This window comes from Parasteatoda tepidariorum, chromosome 8, assembly GCF_043381705.1.
Source record: "Parasteatoda tepidariorum isolate YZ-2023 chromosome 8, CAS_Ptep_4.0, whole genome shotgun sequence".
Taxonomy (NCBI): domain Eukaryota; kingdom Metazoa; phylum Arthropoda; class Arachnida; order Araneae; family Theridiidae; genus Parasteatoda; species Parasteatoda tepidariorum.
In genome coordinates, this window is record NC_092211.1 from 88,391,575 (window position 1) to 88,409,999 (window position 18,425).

Here is an 18,425-nt window from a genome sequence, read left to right on the forward strand (position 1 = left end):
ATATGTCCATACACCACCCTCTAAAAATCAGTGTTAACTGTCGGTGCAACCTAACGTATAGTCCTGTTGGATAATGAGATTTTGTTTGTAAAGGATATAAAATGTCTCCTGAAATGTTATTCCCAGCTAAAAATTCGAAGCATTTTAGATGTGAAACGTTACAGAAAAAATAAACAAATTTCTTAAAGATGACTAGGAGTATGAAAAATAAATATTTATTGTCAACAGTTTTGTTTTTAATACAATGAATGAAGTAAAAACTCATTTCACATTTGGGTCGAGAGTGTAGCCGAAGAAACGTTGGAGCAACAAAGGAACTTGCGGGGGAAACAAACTGAAAGAGAGAATATTTTTGTCTTATACAAAATGTAAATTATTTCATTTGCTTGAAAGTTTTCGATTGGAAAATTAACTACTGCAGACACAAAGTTTTGCTGCAATTTTCAGGGTTTGAGGCAATATATCAGGGGGTATTCCGGGTTTTTCGTAATATCCTTCCAAAAATTGGGAGGGCATATGGTTTTTCTGGGAATATCGCAGAATTCCGCAAGACCACTGGCTCTCCAATTTTCGCTAATCAAAAACTTAAAATCCGACGAAATTTTCACGGAATTCCTCAATTTAAAATTCAAATTGAAACTTTTTCTAATTCTCGCTAACAAGACGCTCACATACACGTGATTCTCCCGCCAAATAGGATTCTTTTGGTTTGGCGGATTTTCGTAAGTTAGACTATTTGGAACTGCTCTGGAATCCACAAATAGCTCGATTCGTATTCACGCGGTTTGAATATCAAACATCGATTTTTATATTCACCTAATTTAAAAGTGACACGTCGCGATTCGTATTCACGTGATTAAAAATTCGAGTAATGCGTTTCGTATTTCACACGAGTTCAAAATCCTTTGTAACAATTCGTATTCTCGCGTTTTCAAAGTCCGATAGTGCGATTAGTTTTCACGCGTTTGTAATATCACGAATCGATTTTCGCATTTTTACGTACTTTAAAAGTTGCGCATTGCGATTCTTATTTATGTGTTTTTGAAATCCTATATCCCAATTCATATGCACGCGATATTAAAATTCAATATCGCGATTCATATTCACATGATTTCCATCATCGAGATTCTTGTAACAACTTTTCTTACAAATTATTTACTATAAAAGTGTGATGTTCTCCATTGGTAGGTCATTTAATTATAAATCTAATTTCAAAAAATTATGTTGTATACAAAACATGTATAAATTGATATCTATTTTTTCCTTATAAAATTTTTATTATTTTTCACGTTCTGTTTCAATCGTCTCTGATACATGCACTTGTTTCTTAAAACTCTCAAAACCCCTCTCCCTATAAAAATTTTAAAAGATCAGCAAACGAGTGAATATTACGAGATTAATACAAGGGTTGATGTCTAAAATTTTCCACAGGTAATGCATTATAATTGTTAAAGCTTTTATGTTTATAGTCCGTATAGTCACCTTTAATTTTATCAATCTATATTTTCCCTTCGTTTCTATAAATTCAAAGTATATCTCGTGATCAAAAAAATTTCAGTTTTAATTTTTTTTTTTGTACATCAAAAAGATTTCTAAAGTTGACCTATTTTTAAAACCTCTCGATCAAGTGTTACGGGATTCAGTTTATTTTTTTTTTTTGTACATCAAAAAGATTTCTAAAGTTGACCTATTTTTAAAACCTCTCGATCAAGTGTTACGGGATTCAGTTTTAATTTTTTTTTTTTTGTACATCAAAAAGATTTCTGAAGTTGACCTATTTTTAAAACCTCTCGATCAAGTGTTGGTATTAAAGCGAAATTATTTCAGTCTTAAATACATTATACGAGAAAATTAAAATTATTTTGAAAGATCGCAGGAAAAAGGTTTACATCATAGATAGACTTGCTGAAAATCTTAACCTAGCGTGACATATACGTCAGGCACATTACAAGAATTCTTATCTGAAACAGGACTGTTTTCGCATCAAGCAAATATTTTATCATTCTTTTCAGAAATCAAGCTTTAGCTGACAGAAGAAAATATTCATTTAGTTAAGAAAAAAAAAACACTTTAATGGGAGCTTTTCTTTTGTCACGGCACATAAAGAATTCAGACGTTAATCGGTTAACCTGATTAAATAGTAATTTCGCTCTTTTTTGTTGTTGTTGAAAAGATCACATTAATGGAGAGATATACTTTCGTTTGAAAATTAACGTTAATTATTCGTTTAAAAATATGATAATTAACATTTACTTACTTTGAAATTTTGTAAATGACGTGAGCGAACGTGGGTATGACTACGAATCTTTTATTCCTCAAAACGGAATTCACGACAACATCAGAAACTTTATCCGGCTCTAGGATGGGCAACACAGATGGGAACCTGAAATTTAGAATGAAAGAAACAATTCTTATAACTTCTGAATGAATGATAGAATTCTAAGACATATTAATGATACATATGACATGATAAATATTTAGGAAAGTTGACACAAAAGCGCGATTTCTTCAAATAAAACTACTATTATTTTGAAATCTGAATCTAAACCACCAAAATTTTAAGTAGATCAGTCAAAAAATGTGACTCTCTACATGTTTTTATATTTTACGTTCATCATTTTTTTTGGTAATTGAGGAAATCAAAACTGGAAAAAAATGGGGGCTCGTTCTTAACAAATCAAAAGGGCGCTCGTTCAACAAATGCCTCGTTTTAACAACCCATCAGGATCGAAATACCACACATTACGTCACTTACAGGTATCCCATTGTGCCTCCGATATGAATCAAACGTTTAACGAATAGTTGCCACTACAAATTGACGCTAAACCAAAATTATTTGGTTCGTGAATAAGACATCTTGGTCAACCCTGTGATAAATATGTTTTGATAACTTAAGTATATTAATACGTTACCACAAATGACCTCTAAAGCCGTCCGATTTTTGGAGACATGTAGACAAATGGCGGAATAGCCTTATTGCGCATTTTAATTAATGAAAAAAAGTATTGTTAGAAGGAAGTGTATTAATGTATTTATTTGTTAATTATTCAGTGATACATCGGGGAGGAAAAAAAGAGATGTAACATTCCAGATGACAAATTTTTTTCGCATCTAAACAAAAACGACTGCTATAACAGTCATACATAACAAACACTTCATGAACTTTAATTTAGTTGTAAAGTCATAAACAATTGGGAAAAAAATGTGTTTCTGAGCACGATCGTCAAATTAAAAGTGCGTGGCAACTTGTTAAAAAAAAAAAAGATCTTTTTCTTAGAAAATTCATAACAAAGTTTTTTCTTAACAGTTAGCTGACAGATCGGCGTTGGCTATAGTTGTAGCTGTTAAAAAATGAGTGGTTGCTAGCTTATAAGCCGATCGTTCAGTCGACAAAGTGTCAATAGTAGTTGTAGTACTACATTATTTACGTAGTAGTACTACATTATTTGCGTAGTAGTACTACTATTATTGACACTTTGGCGATAGTAGCACTACATTTACGTAGTACTAGAGTTGTACAATGGGCTATTAGCGCTAGTCTGGAAAACGTTCTCGATTATCCGAAGTCATGCCATCACGATTTTGATCCCATACAAAATATAGTAGTAGTACCTGGTTTTTGGTTTCTGTACAAGACCAGTATTGATAGTAGTGGGACAGATGACAGTCATTTCTATCTGGTCCTCTCTTCCCATCTCGTACAGTTCTTCCTTTAGAGCTGACATCAGTCCTACGACCGCATACTTGGAAGCACTACAACAACAATTAACTCAAATTATTAAACCAGAAAACAATTAAAATAATACTTAAAATATGTAAAATAATAATTAAACCTACAATTATTATAATAATTAAAAAATGGAATGAAATAAAATAACGTTTCGAAGATGCTCAACAGCTCGTAAGAATGCTTTTATAAGAAACTCCGGTGAACTAGTGTGAATAAGGTTTTTTTTTAAAAACTTCCTTCAATATAAATTATTCACTAGCCTATTGAATTAACGCTACTTACTGTACTTTTTAAAACTTTTAATTTTGAAGAACTTGATTGACATTTAACTGTTTATATCTAAAGCAGATTTCTTTAATGATGAATATCAACTTCACTAAATGACCGCATTGTTTCATTCAAAGAATAATAAAAAAAATTAACAAAAGTAATTGCAGAAAAGAAAATAGATGGTAAGGAAGTCAGAACATTAAAATAAAAGAGTGAAGGTAATTAAAAATAAGAAGACAAAAATTAAAAAATCCGATGGCCGCAATGTTACCCATTGGCAAAATGGTTGTTGTCTAATTTTTTTTTGTTGGAAAAGCAGCTTTATTGTATTTTTATCTTAGACATCTTCTGTTCATCTTGAACTGCTCGGTACATAATTTCGCATACATATTTGAATGCAGCTTAGACACATTCTGTGTGAATTCTTTTGATGACTGAACAGTCATTGAACAGCCAATCGAGATCAATATTAACATTTTCGGATGGGTACAAATGGTGTTTGTAAGCTGCATCATACACCCGTTTCGGATTCACAAGTTCATACATGAAATGGGATTTGAAAGCTAAATTTTTTTTAAAAATTTTGAATGAATCATTTATATTGCTTGGAAGGCAGTCTACGGTATTTGTGCAAGCCATTGGGTATGTTGACAATGAATCCTTTAAACCCTAACTGGTGATCGCCACCCAATTCTCGTATTTGTATGAAAGGGGTTCGGAGAGCCACCATTCGCTCTTCGATAGGGTTCAATTCTGTCAACCACTTTGGTACTTTTGTGAGGAACGGGTTTCATGCTTTCGTTTGCAAACGTAATCCTTTCGTTTTTATGTTTGTGTATGACTCTCAAGGTATTCCCATCTACGTTCTTTTTCAGCCTCAGTAAGTATAGGCTGTAGCGTAACTAACATTACGATTATTAAACATCAATTCACTAGCATATAACACATGCTAACTTGATTTAATCTCGAGATACTTTTTGATAGATGAAGGTTGTCTAATGGTCTTTCCCCATAAGGCCTTAGCATCGTTTTTTTTTCTTGCTTCAACTCTAACCTTTGGGACACTCTTTATTTATGATATTCACCTGAATTAGTATTGAAAACGAATCAGTTTGAACTGTAGGTTAGAATTTTTGATTCTTAATTAAAAAAATATGTATATAGTGTTCAAATGATGAAATTCTCTTTTATTCACAACTCAAGAAGTATTTATGGGGTCTCTCTGATCCCATCTCAAAAATAAACTCTCCAGTTTAATGAACAAAGTGAAAAGAAAAGAAATCTAAAAAAAAAAAAACTATCAAACAGCTGCGTCGCCATATTAAAGCATGCAATGGCAACACATGCGCACGCCATCAAGCCCAAAACAAGACCCATTTTGTCAATGGGTAACAAGATATAAATAAACAAAAAGCGCGAATAAATCAATAGAAATTGGCATACTACAATATAATTTTGGTTTTACAAGCCACTTTGCCGAGTCTGTCTTGCTACTTTTCTATTGTCATTTTGTGTTAACACACTGGAGAAGGTTCTTGTTAATAGAACCGAAATTATAGTATATCTATTTCTATACAGTATTCACATTGTTTTACTTTATTCATGAGTAGTACAAAGTATCCATCTTCATTTGGATACGTGACATCTTCTAAATTATTAAGGAGAACAAAACTTGTTAAAAGTCGAATAATTCTTATAAGTCATTCTACAAAGTATATCCCATTCTCAATTGAAAACATGACTTCTAAATTACGAAGAACAAGAGCTGTTAACAGTTGAATAATCTTATAAATCATTCTAAAATTGAATAATTGTTAAGAATTGTTTGAATAATTGTTGAACAGTTGAATAATTCTTATAAGTCATTCTAAAATGATAAAGCGAAAATTCTAAGTGTTTATTTGAGTTAATAGTAGCTTAAAAATTTATGCATTTGTCCTTTTTGTATGGAGAAAGAAAAGTTAGGCTTTGCCTGTATTTCTTTAGCTTCCAATTGTGTTAACATACTGGAGAAGGTTCAATAAATAATATCTATAAATCCCCAACACTCATTTGACGTTTTAATATGCCGTCAAATGAGAGTTGTTTTTTCTTTAAAGGTTTTTTGTTGCCAAACACACCATCTCCTATTCCCCCGAAGCAATCGAAATTCGACAGTTATCGCTTTCATTCTCTTAGATCGTCAAAATTTAATGAATAAGCGAAATAAGTCTATGTCGTACAGTAACAAGAAATCGTGATATAAGAAAAATGAACTTTCTTTCGATACTCTCTTCAATATTATTAGATTTATCCAGTAAAATTCGAAGTGGATTTGTTGATGTATCTGTAAAATTTTGTTTACTCTAGGCCTTCCGAATCCCGGAGAGAATTGTGACTTTTACTTGTCATTAACTTCGGGTAAACAAGATTCGTTAATGGCATTCTTTGATTCACGCTATCAGCGGGAAAATAATAAAAATAACTTAATGCAGAGACTCCTGTCAAAGACCGCACATTTATTTAAAGAAAGTACGTTTGTGAGTTACATTTCTGTGTACTGTGATAATGAAAAAGTTTGCGCTCGAAGTCGAGCACTTTACGGTAGAATAGTTTAAGAAGGACTGATTATTTATTAATGTGGTCACCCACCTCCTCACTGACCGCTGCCAGATAGGCTTGACTTCGGTGATCTACTAGGAACCTTGTCTTATATCAATCCACTGAGGGACTCGTTAGTTTGAATTAAAGCGTACATACGGTGTTGCAATGCTTCATTATAATCCAAGTGTGATAAATATTCAAATAGAGTACGAAAATAAGTGAAGGATAGACAACATCGCACTCACATAATTAACTCAGCACGAAAAAGACTTCTTGCGGCCAGAAATGTTTATGGAAATTAGAATTATTTTTATTAACCTTTTTTATGAGGACTTTAGTAATAAAATTTGACGACACCCTGTGTGGATTGTATATAAATAGATTTTATTATTACCCGTCCTGTTTACAATTTAAAGTGAGAAGTTGATGAGCACTGTTATTTGTCTTTTGAAAGTAGGAAAAAATACTTCAAACTGGGGAACATATGGAACAATAGGATTATAATAGCTTCTTAAAATATTTATTAATATTTTCAAAAATTTATTTCACTGTTTATAAGAATCAATAAATAGCTTACTTTATGCTAAAAATATTTTTTTTTATCTGATATCAATTGAAAATAGTTAACTTAATACTTACCAATAGTCAACAAGATAAGCACTACCCAACATACCAGCTACGGAAGCAATTGCCACCAGATGTCCTTCCCCTCGCTCAAGCATTCGAGGCAAAAACTGACGAATAGTCTGAAAAGTTAAGAATTTGCAGTTAATGTAGTAGAATAGACTCATTTTTGGTGGGAAGAGTAGAGATTGAAGCAGTGTAGCTAGTCGGAAAGTGGTTGAAATTTCGATTGAAAGATTTCCACACGCTGTTTTCATTTTTTTTTATAGATTTTGATTTAATTTTTGTAATGTAAATTCATTTCGATTTAATGAACAGTATGTTATTTTTATATTTAAGTTTACAAAAGCACATTAATAGATTTGAAAAAAAAGTTGTCACTATATTCGGGTTACTAAGCTACGCAGTGGAGGAAAAATAGGAAAGATGACATTGGTTTGGATTACTAAACGATCCCATTTCTTGTTTATGGTAACCCGTGCTGAGGTCTTCTCTCTTCTACGCGGTATTGGACCAACCTCCACTTTTTAAGGGAAAAAATTCACATCTGACTGATTCAGAGAAAGTATGTTTTTGTGCCTCACTTTGTAACTTAAAATATCTAATTAATTAGATCAAAAGTTATGAATGTGTTCGCTTTTATTTGTAGAATAGTGTAAATGTGAAGTAAAAGTCTTTCTTACCCAGAAATGAGCTAAAGTGTTGATTTCCAGTGTTTTCTTTATCTGACTACTGGAGAGTTCCAGGAGGGGTTTACCGGGCAACACCCCCGCATTGTTGATGAGAATGTCCACATCACCCACATCTCGACGAACTTTATCCGCCAACTCCTCCACCTGATTTTCATTGCTCACGTCGCAAGTGTACGCATAAGCTTTACATTGCATTTGTTTGATGTTATGAAGTGTTTCATTGTTGTGGACCTGAAGAAAAACAAACAAATTTTAATTGGGTAAATACAAACACTGTACAACATGAAAAATGTTCTTTAGTTGAAAATACCTGCATATTTTTGGCTGAAAATAATGAATCTTTAATTATTTTTTGCTTTTCATGCAATCTTTGCCGAAAATCCATATTTTAGCTTGGCGAATAAATATTTTTAAAGCACACAATAACAACTTATAGTCAAAGATAAGGCACGATGACTAATAAGTAAGAAATGGGTGATCATTTTGGTAACCATGACAATTTTCACAACAGAAGCTTTCTTTACCCAGTTAAAGTTTCGAAGCTCAGTGCGCTTTCCTCCCATTCGAAATTGGACTTAAATATACATTTTGGGATTAAACAGTGCATTTTCTATTATTCTTTGCTAGATGGTAGGTAATTAGGTGTTTTATTTACGTCGCTCTTGTGCTGCTCAATGGGCTATTGGCGACGGTGTGGGAAACATCCCCGAGGATGATCTGAAGACATGTTATCGTAGTTTTGATCCTCTGCAAAGAGGATGGCTCCCCTGCTTTGGTATCTCGATGAGCTGCGCGTGAAGTCTAGCACTTTACGGTTGAACAGTTTAACGAGGATCGATACCACGCATCCTCGATCCCAACGTAAGCTGATCAAAGGGGTCACCCACCCGCTTACTGACAGGAGCCAGTGATGCTTGACTTCGGTGTTCTACTGGGAACCGTGTCTTTACGATCAGTCCATTGCGGGACGGTAACTATACTTAGAGTTGAATTCAGATAGAATGTCAAATCTGGCCCTAGACAAATATGGTTATTTTCTTTGATCATAATCGTATGGTTATGGTTATTTGATCATATACTTATTTTATTTGGTAATAGTTGTTGGGAACTTTGTTTGTCAGGGCTGGTTTAGGAAAAAAACTTTTAAGTTTTTTTTCATAAGGCAAAGTACTAAATTTAGGACTAAACTGCCTTTCGGCCACAAAACTTATTTCACATTTTTTTTCTTACTATTGTAAGTAAATTAAGCACTCATTTTTTGACACTTTAAAATTTCTTCAATGGCATTACTCCTTGTGAAAATTGTTCAATAAGACTTGATGTTTTTTATTTCTAAAGATAAATATGTCTGGCATGATTCAAAAACAAAATAAAAAAATAAACATGTCTGATTTAGAAAAGAAAAAGTGAAACCGTACAAATTTTTACAGATTAATAGCTTTTGGCAGGTTTCATCTGGCTTCGTAATCAGCTTTTTATATTTTTACACACACGAAGAGAAAAACGCGTCAAAATATTTAGTCACCGGAATTAAAGTACTTATATTGGAGGAAGTGGCATTTTTCAAAGGCATTTTTGTGGGAAAATTTTTCTAAGGCATTTTTGTAATGCATTAATTGGCATTTTTCAAAAACAGTGAAATGTATGAGAGTCTCAATTATCTTAAGTCAAATTTAAGTACACAGCATTGATTTATTTCGGGAAATCTTTGACCCTTTTGCGGATCAACAGGTTAAGGTCCAACCATTCGAGATAATCGGAATCAATTTTTTTTAAAAAAAAAATATAATATTTTGGAAGCATTTAGACATGAATTAACAACAGCATTGAATCTCAGAGATTTCAGTGGATGAAGGTATAAAGTAATAACCTTTCTTTTTAGAGTAGACAGAGGTTCGAAGCGCATATAATTACGAAATGTTTACAAATAACTTACGAAATCAATTTTAGGGGGTAGGAGCAATTTAAATGGCTAAGACTGTGAACGATACAATGTTAAAAGTTTAAATGAACGTCAGGGATTTATTAATGTAATTAGCTGAAAGTTTACCGACGAAAACTAAAAGCTAGGCATTGTTTCATTTTGCGTAGTCAACATACACACTTCAACGCTAGTTTACACAAATACAGTGAAATCTCCAGGAAAACCACCTCTATGTAGCGACTACCTCTATTTTTTCCATAGACTTCTTGTTGAAGAAAACCTTTAGGAGAGATCCTTAAAACCTCTCTTAGCGACCGGAACATTTGCAATACCTGAACCAAATGCAGTAATAAGGAGGGGAAAAGGAGGAGGGGAAAAAAATTTCAAAATAAAATTTTTTTACTAAACAAATAAGTAGATTAAAATGTATTCAAAATATTTGTGTGAGGGTCTTATTTAGGGAGCTCTTATTTGACGATACAGCCTCATAATGCTGTCTGAGTGCACTAACGACGATGCTGTCAATGATTTCACACATAATTATGTTAGTTGGGATCCGTCTTTTCATGAAGCAGCACCCAGAAAATGACACTGACTATAATTAAAATCTTTTGCAAAAAATAATCTACCTTCGATAATAATTTTAAAGTCAATGGAGGTTACCTTTAAGAACGTCCCACCTTCATCAACAACCATTTTACTGAGAAGTGGCCACTCGCGAGAGGATTTATCTAGCTTAGATCTCTGATTGAAGCAAGCAGGCATTCTCGCAACAGTTGTCCAGGAATTCGTATTGCTTAAGGCTTCACAACTGGCTGATAGAAGTATTTTTGTGTCGAACCAATTTTTTGAAAGAGGTGAGAAAAAATGAAATTAAATGTTGGCTCTCTATTATAGAATGAATGTTATAATGGTTGTTAAAATAACATTAAAACTATGAAATAATATAAGAGACTTGGTGTATGGGTCTTATAAATCTCCTGCAATACAGCGGCCAATATTTTATCACTCAAAAAATTTTAAGATTTTTTTTTTTGTTTCTTTGTAATGCCTTTACAAAGTGAATTACTGTGTAGAAATATAATTGGATTTATCCTTATTGGATGGAGGAGTTTTCAATGACTGCAAAGGGTTAGATGGTAACCTCTTGGACAATTTTATGGTATATAAGATACCTAACAACTTTTATTGAATGGATTCTTTTTCATGATCGAAATGGGATGAAATACACTATAAAGTAACCTACGCAAAATAAGAGAAAAAAATCTAAACTTTTTATATGATAAGTAAAAATAACTGAAAAATGGTAAGTTTAATGAATTAAATTTACTTTTGAGCAATATTTTATCGCATTTTTGAGTTGCGTATTTTTAAGTAAATTTCATTTTCTACCATTATATAAGAGCTCAGGAGTCGCTGTAAGGGTGGGACGCAATAAAGAGCGTAGACCGCATTTTCATTACAGAAAATAACAAAGTTGTTATAATTAAAAAAATAGTTTTTGGATATGGAGTAGAGCTTTTGGCAATCGCCCCTTTTTTGAGCTACGGTGGTTCAGGAAATAGAGCGTTCGCCTTCCAATGCGATGAACCGGGTTCGAATCCCAGCGACGGCTGGTTGATACGAATTCCACATCTAGCTTGCACTGACTACAGTGCAGACGTAAAATATCCTGAGTGGTAGAGGGATCATGGGTTAGAGTCCCCTTGCCGTCAAGCTAACCGTGGGAGGTTTTCATGGTTTGCCACCCCAAGTAACGCAAATGCGGGTTTATTTCATTAAAATGTCCTCAAAGAAGGTAAAATTTCTCCCAACACTTGATCCAGGAGTTTCATTGTCTTCTGTGTTAGGCTCAAAATTACAAGGCTACGTAGTTGAATATTAGTAGTCGTAAACCCAAAAATTGTATCAACTTTTCAACGACGGTTATAATATAAAATAAAATTGCCCTGCTTTATAAGGAAAAAGAAATGGTTGCCACTGGTCATAAGGCGACTAAATGCAACAAATGGCGATTATAATATCTGCTAATCGCCACTTTTTTAGTCTAAAATGCACCCCGTGTGTATTTTGTTAACGTTTTTTTTTTTAAAAATTATTATATTATTATGAATATTTTATAGGAGGCTAAGAGCTATTAATATACATGAATAATTTCACTTTGTAATAAATTTTTAAAATAGCAACTACAATTAAAATCATCACAAATTTGGCGAGTGCATAACCGCCATTTGATATTATCCAACAGTCTAATAAATTAAATACAATTTGTGAATGCATCACAATGTGAATGAAGTTGATCGTTGAGTTCTTCATCATTTAACGAATGCCTATCTATAATTCATAAAACTATATTAATATAATTTGCATCAAAAAATGACAATTGCAAAACAGGTTTATAAGCTTAGACACCAATTCAAATAAGTTTATCTTAAAATGTAGGGTAAGAAGGTAATATCATGGAATGTTTTTACAATAAAGAAACAAATCTTTTTGTTTTAAACTCTTAATTTAGTAAAAAATCAAAATCAAAAACGGAATAATAACGCAGTAGAATAAGAAAAATAATGATTACGGGTAAATAAATACTTTTAAATTTGGGATATAAAAATATTTTACAGGAAAACCTTTATGACTTCTTATTTTATGCCGATGACAAAAAAATATGGGAAAAATAAATCCTACCGTGTGATTTATTCGGGCCAATAAAAATGAAAAACTTCGATACCATCCTCAGATTTTGTGAAATAGTAAGATACTAAAATATGTTTTGTTTCACGCCCGTCATTTTAATTTTTTTTCTCTATTTTAAAAATGAACTTGGTATTATTTACCATATTTTGGAAAATGCATTAAACGAAAAGTCTCACATTATTTATAATTTTTTTTTAAAGAAATTATGAATGTTCTTTAATTATTCAAAAAGTAGCAATTGTTAAAAAATATTAGAACTGGCCACTGAACAGTTCTAAAATTTCCTAATTTTACCCTGTCCCACTCTTACGACGGCTCTTCACATCCTTCATCCACTATCATAGAAACATAAGAGATATTGGTTACATTTACTTGACGGAATGAATGCATTCTAATTAATTGGAGAGACCGGTTTAGTTTTGACATTTGAAAGGAAGTCCTTGCCCCCAGAGATATGACTGATCAGAAAGGAGAAACTTGTTTGAAACAAAGACTTGTAATGGGAGAAAATCCCGTGAGATGTCAACAGACAGACAGTCCGCTTCTCATCATTGATTACCAGATTGATTTAAATAAGTTACTGATTTAAGAAGAAAAAGACATGGCTATAAAATCACGTGAGTTTGAGTCCAGCTGATTTTAATCTTGCTGGTTTCAGAATATAAGGTTAAAGTTGGACAGGGTTGATTAAATGTACAATTGAATGACATCAAAGTCATTTTAGTTAATAGTGTTCAAAACTGAAACGAAAGCAAGGAATGTTACTTGCAAGTCATTCTTTGCAGCAAAGTCAAACGTAACGTAAATTTAAAAAAAAATATATAACGTGAAGCGAAAAAGAAATAAAAAAATTCCCCAAAAAACACTTAAAATGACAATAACTTTTCAACAAAATGGATTTTGGGAAAAAAACTGCGTCAAGTTCATAAACAAATCTGTCCATTTCAGCGTGATAAATTTTAAATCTGTATAGTTATATTCCTGTAAAGCGGCTGTAGGTCATTTTTTCCAACAAGTTAATTCTTTATGAATCGAATGTTACTTTTTTTTCCGTCGTAATTTCTGTACTCTTTTCTACACCCCTTCATGAAGTCATGTTCTGAAGTTATTTATTTTTTAACCAGTAAACAAAATGCTAAGTTAAGCTGAATACTCAAAACACAGCGGCGGCCCTTTCGATTTTTTAATATCGAAAGAAATCAATGATATAAATGCGAAATAATTATAGAGGTCAGTGAGTGAAGTTCAAAGAGAGGTTGAGCTTCCTAGTAATCAAAACAATAAGAATTCAGGCTTAAAATCTTCCATAAACAATTTATACTTGATTTGAATTATAAAAGCATGAATACCTAATGTAACTAATGGGATGTCTACAAGTGACATAGTGCGGGTATCTCTATCCAGATTGGTTCTGAAAACGCGGCTTTTGTTTACGCTAGCAACTGTTCTTTCTATTGTATTTCGAGTAAGCCAAGCTCCTCAAGCAACAATTCTCTTAAGTGACGCATTCTAAATTCTTTCTCAAGGATTCTTTCTCTTTATATTTACACAAAGACAGGCATGAAGCCACGTGGAACATAAACTAATTCTGCATCGAAGTTGCCAGGTACACAAAACAATCATGGTTACAATAAAATGCATAAACAAATCTAAGTAAAAGAGGTAGACGAGAAAGAATTTTATTTCAATTAACACGATGTGCTGCTATACGGTTCTGTATTTAATTAACTTATCTTTAATTGACATTTTAACTAATGTATAGAAACTTCAATGCGCCATTTTGCTGCAAAAGATTAGCTGGCTCTGACGTCACAGGTCACATGTGTGGGTATGGAAGGTCTTCCTGAAGTGCAAGTACTCAATTCTAAATTTAGACGCTTGCCTTTGTTGAGACTTGCCATTTTTTCCAAATAAAATGGTCATGTATTGGTGTCAAAGGAGACAAAAAATGGTTTGATTGTTTTTAACTTTTTTTGGAACATAAATGACATCACATTTTCTTCTTCACTACATAATATTAATTGCTCAATAAAATGTACAATAGTATGCCTATGTAGTGAATGATTAATATGCTAATGGGTTATAAAATTTGACTATTTGCCGTTATCATTTTTACTTCCACATTTGAAATTTTTAATTGTTCTTAAAAAATACCACATTTTTTTATTTATATTTACATCGTAAGAATAGAATCAGGTGTTTTAAGACATAGAAATATTAAAGTTGAAAAAAAATATACTTTAACAAAAATTTGAAATTTACTTCTGAAATGCGTAAAGTTTATATTTAACAAAAACTTCGAATACCAGCAATAGCTGGTTGAAACGAATTTCGCACCCGGCACGCACCGACCGCAATGCTGACGTAAGATATCCTCAGTGGTAGACGGATCATGGGTTTAGACTCTTCTAGCACTCAGGCTAACCGTGGAAGGGTTCCGTGGTTTTCCTCACCATGTAACTCAAATGTGTATTTGTTTCATTAAAAAGTCCTCCATGAATCCAAACATTTCTCCCAATACTTGATACTGGAGTTCCCTTGTCTTCCGGATTTTGTTCAAAATGACAAGGCTACGGAGTTGAACATTAGTAGTTGTAAAACTGAAATCTGGTCTGCTGTTCAACGACGTGTATGAAATAAAATGTCCCATTATGCAGCTCTAGTGTGAAATATAAACTCGGAATGGAGGCTTGGTCTTTCTCGTTCCGCCGGTCCTGACTAGGTTAAACTGCATGAATTTGTGACCAAACACCCTAATGTGTCAGGCAATTCTGTTCCATTTAAATAACTGTTACATTTCATTGAAAATTATATCCCAGAATATGCTATAAGACAGGGTAAAAAAATCTTGTTAACAAAAAACTATTTAAATCTGATTTGTTTAATTTTTTTCTCTGTGGAGTTTAAGTATCAAGTATTAAAAGTTTCAGTTAAATTTTAGTTTGTCGAGAATTTGAAAAAAGTAAAAAAAAAAAAAAAAAAAAAAAAAAAAAAAAAAAAAAAAAAAAAAAACATATTTTCCACTATTTGTTATGTTTAGATTTCAAAATTATGCAATCGATTACTTGATTCACTTGTCGTAGTAAGGACAAAACGGATTCCCTATTTCTGCACTCAATTCAGTGAAAGTTACTTGAATTGCAGTATATTAAATAACTGAAAATTAAAGTATTCTTTAAGTTAAAAAGTGAAACATTTTCATAGAGTCAGAGAGTTTTTGAATCTGGATACAGCTCGAGATGTGTGCTTACGAAAATGGTCACAGCAAAAAGAAAGAAAAAAAACACCTTTGCAATTAAAATTTAACTACTAAACGAGGAATTACGTTCTTATTTTTCCTTACTTATTTTAACAGTAAGCATAATCAGTAGGGGGCAAAGTCTGGACTTAGGGGGGTGGGTAAGAATATAACAGATGTAACTTTTCAAATGATGTATTCAGAATTCTGAACCGTAAAGTGAGCTTATAACTTAATTCCAATTGTGAGCTTAATGCGAGTTTTTTTTCTCTTTTTTTTTAAAATTTTGATTTGTTTGAACTACATTTTAAGGGCTTTTTTCGTGATTTTCACTTTAAACTAGATTATTGCTTTAATGTCAATTTATCCATAGAAAATTTTATTTCTCGGTGATATTCATTTTATAAGATCGAAATTTACTTAATGTCAAAAGTAACATATATATATATATATATATATTTATATAGGCTCAGCTCATGGTTGTGCTCAATATAGATTATACTTTAATAAAATAGAGGAAGTTTAATTATAGAAGGAAACGATTTTAAGGAGAAAGTTTAGTAAGACTAGGTTTTTAAAAATAATTTTAAATTTTAAATTTTTGTCGACCATCAAATATTCCTGCATTAATTTTTTCCGTACTCAACGGAAGCATTTTANGAAGCATGCAATTCATTAGATATTGCAATGAATTGGCTAGAACGTCAAAATGATGTTGATGTTCAGTTGATTTATTTAAAAAGAATAAGGTATATCGCTGCTCAAAAAAGAGCATCTTTGAAACAAAAGTCTTTGCTGGATTTCTTTTTCAATGGAAAATAAAGAAAAATGTGGTAAAATCAGCAATTGACAAAAAAAATTATAAATAGCTGAAGTATGATTAAAAAAAATTCAAAATTAAAAAAATTAAATAAAAATATTTAAAAATTGAATTTTTTTCTTTAAACAGAGCTATTTTCGATGGTACTGCCAGTTCTAAACCTGGAAAAAGTGAGAAAATGGAAGTTAGTGCATAAATAATAATCATTTAAACTAGATTTTAAACAACTTTCCAATTATCCGAAATTTTCATTATCCGATCCACGTTCGGTCCCGAGCAGTTCGGATAATCGGCGCTCTACTATATATATAAAGTGCTACTTCCTGGTATCCATTTGCCCGGTATGGCCAACATCAATGGTTTTTTGAGGAGAAGGGCCTCTGCCCAGTATGCATTTAACCGGTACCCCGAAAACTGATGTTTCTCCTAATCAATCCTTAGCAAATATTAAAATATCGCATAAATATAATATCAACGATTAAATTTATATAAAATCGGATATGACAATTATATAACAATACATTCACCGAAGCGACTATGTGATTGTTGACATTCATCGGTGAAAGTCGACATTCTCTTGATTTCGGTCACACTCCCGGTAACACACATATTGAACGAATTTAAATTTTTGAAGTAATTTTGATTGTGATCTTTGAGCATGCAAAAAAAAAAAGTTTAAGGACTTTATGTAGATCCTATTCCAGATTGGAAAGATAGAAGCTCGAATTTTCAAGTATACCTAAAAACTAGAATATTTCCCACGCATATTAAAATTCGTCGAAAATAAACATTTACTCTTACAGCAAAATAAAAATACATTATCAATAACTAAGAAAGTACGTCAAAGAAATGTGAAAAAAATTAAGTATTGGGAAATGTGATTGTTGCATTGTTTCTAATTGAATGTAAAACCTTTACTTTTTTTAAACATTTGTATAAATGTATAGAGAGTAGAAAAGGTTGAAGCTCTAACGTTTATATGTACGCTAAGATCAGCGCATCTCTCGCATGCATATTTAAACATTTTACGTATACGCTAAAAATAAATAGTTATGCTTTAATTGAAAACAATATTTTACCATTAAAAAATTGTCTAGCTAAAAAACAAAATTAACAGGAAATGTACTCTAGCGGAGTACCATTTCGCGTACAAATACATATCTTATAATTACAAAATGTATAGTATCATATAATGAAAGGTAGGGTTAAAAATTGTGAGAGAGAGCCTACTTCATTGAGATCCACCAAGACCAACCTCGCCCCGAGCAAAGCAAATTTTTGAGCTATCTGTCGACCGAGAACACCACCGGATCCGGTAACCAGGATAACCTTTTCCCGGACAGATTTCAATGGTTCCGGGATGATACACCTGAAGAGGGCAACAAAAGCAACGGCAATCGAATGCAAGATCACCCCGATTAATTCGAACGTCACCTCCAGGTAACTCATCGTTGTTTGAAATGCCGGTGTTTCTCTTCCTCAAAACCGGTGTGACTGCCTCCGGTTGAAAGAACTTTAATATTTTCTCTTCTTTTTTTATTATTATCATTATTATTACGAACTGATTTTTATTCCCTTCAAGCAGTTCGTTTTCCCCAAAATCTCCCTCAACCGTGAGCAAACAACGAAAAATTTGGTATACATTGCGCAATAAAAGAATTCCTTTGTGTCAAAGAGGGGAAACGCGTATTTTACAAAAATAGACTTTAATATACAACGCAGTTAATTGACAATAGTAAATGAGGAAATAATACTAAATTCTAGGAGGCTTCGTTTCCCACCCATGATTCCATCGAAATAATTTTTTTCCTTTGTCAATAGACAGATAGGTCACATCAAAATTTGGAATT

General features: G+C 32.3%; 1 protein-coding gene across 1 annotated transcript; it reads right to left on the reverse strand.

Annotated features, from left to right (window-relative positions):
- Positions 1-201: 201 nt before the first annotated feature.
- LOC107438430 (protein dhs-3) lies at positions 202-18,116 on the reverse strand. Its single transcript, XM_016050728.3, has 6 exons — positions 17,806-18,116; positions 7,891-8,130; positions 7,223-7,329; positions 3,613-3,753; positions 2,258-2,383; positions 202-334 (listed from the first exon to the last, which is right to left on the reverse strand). The coding sequence occupies exons 1-6, from the start codon at positions 18,022-18,024 to the stop codon at positions 262-264; spliced, it is 906 nt and encodes a 301-aa protein (XP_015906214.1). The 5' UTR covers positions 18,025-18,116; the 3' UTR covers positions 202-261.
- Between the last annotated feature and the right edge of the window lie 309 nt (positions 18,117-18,425).

What these genes read in the sequence shown, in the direction of transcription:
- LOC107438430 (XM_016050728.3), bottom strand. Translation starts at nt 18,024, where the DNA reads ATGAGTTACCTGGAGGTGACGTTCGAATTAATCGGGGTGATCTTGCAT. An exon ending in GCTTATCTTGTTGACTATTG is followed by an intron (nt 3,754 to 7,222) that starts GTAAGTATTAAG and finishes TTGTTGTTGTAG; the next exon opens with TGCTTCCAAGTATGCGGTCG. An exon ending in GTACAGAAACCAAAAACCAG is followed by an intron (nt 2,384 to 3,612) that starts GTACTACTACTA and finishes TCTAAATTTCAG; the next exon opens with GTTCCCATCTGTGTTGCCCA.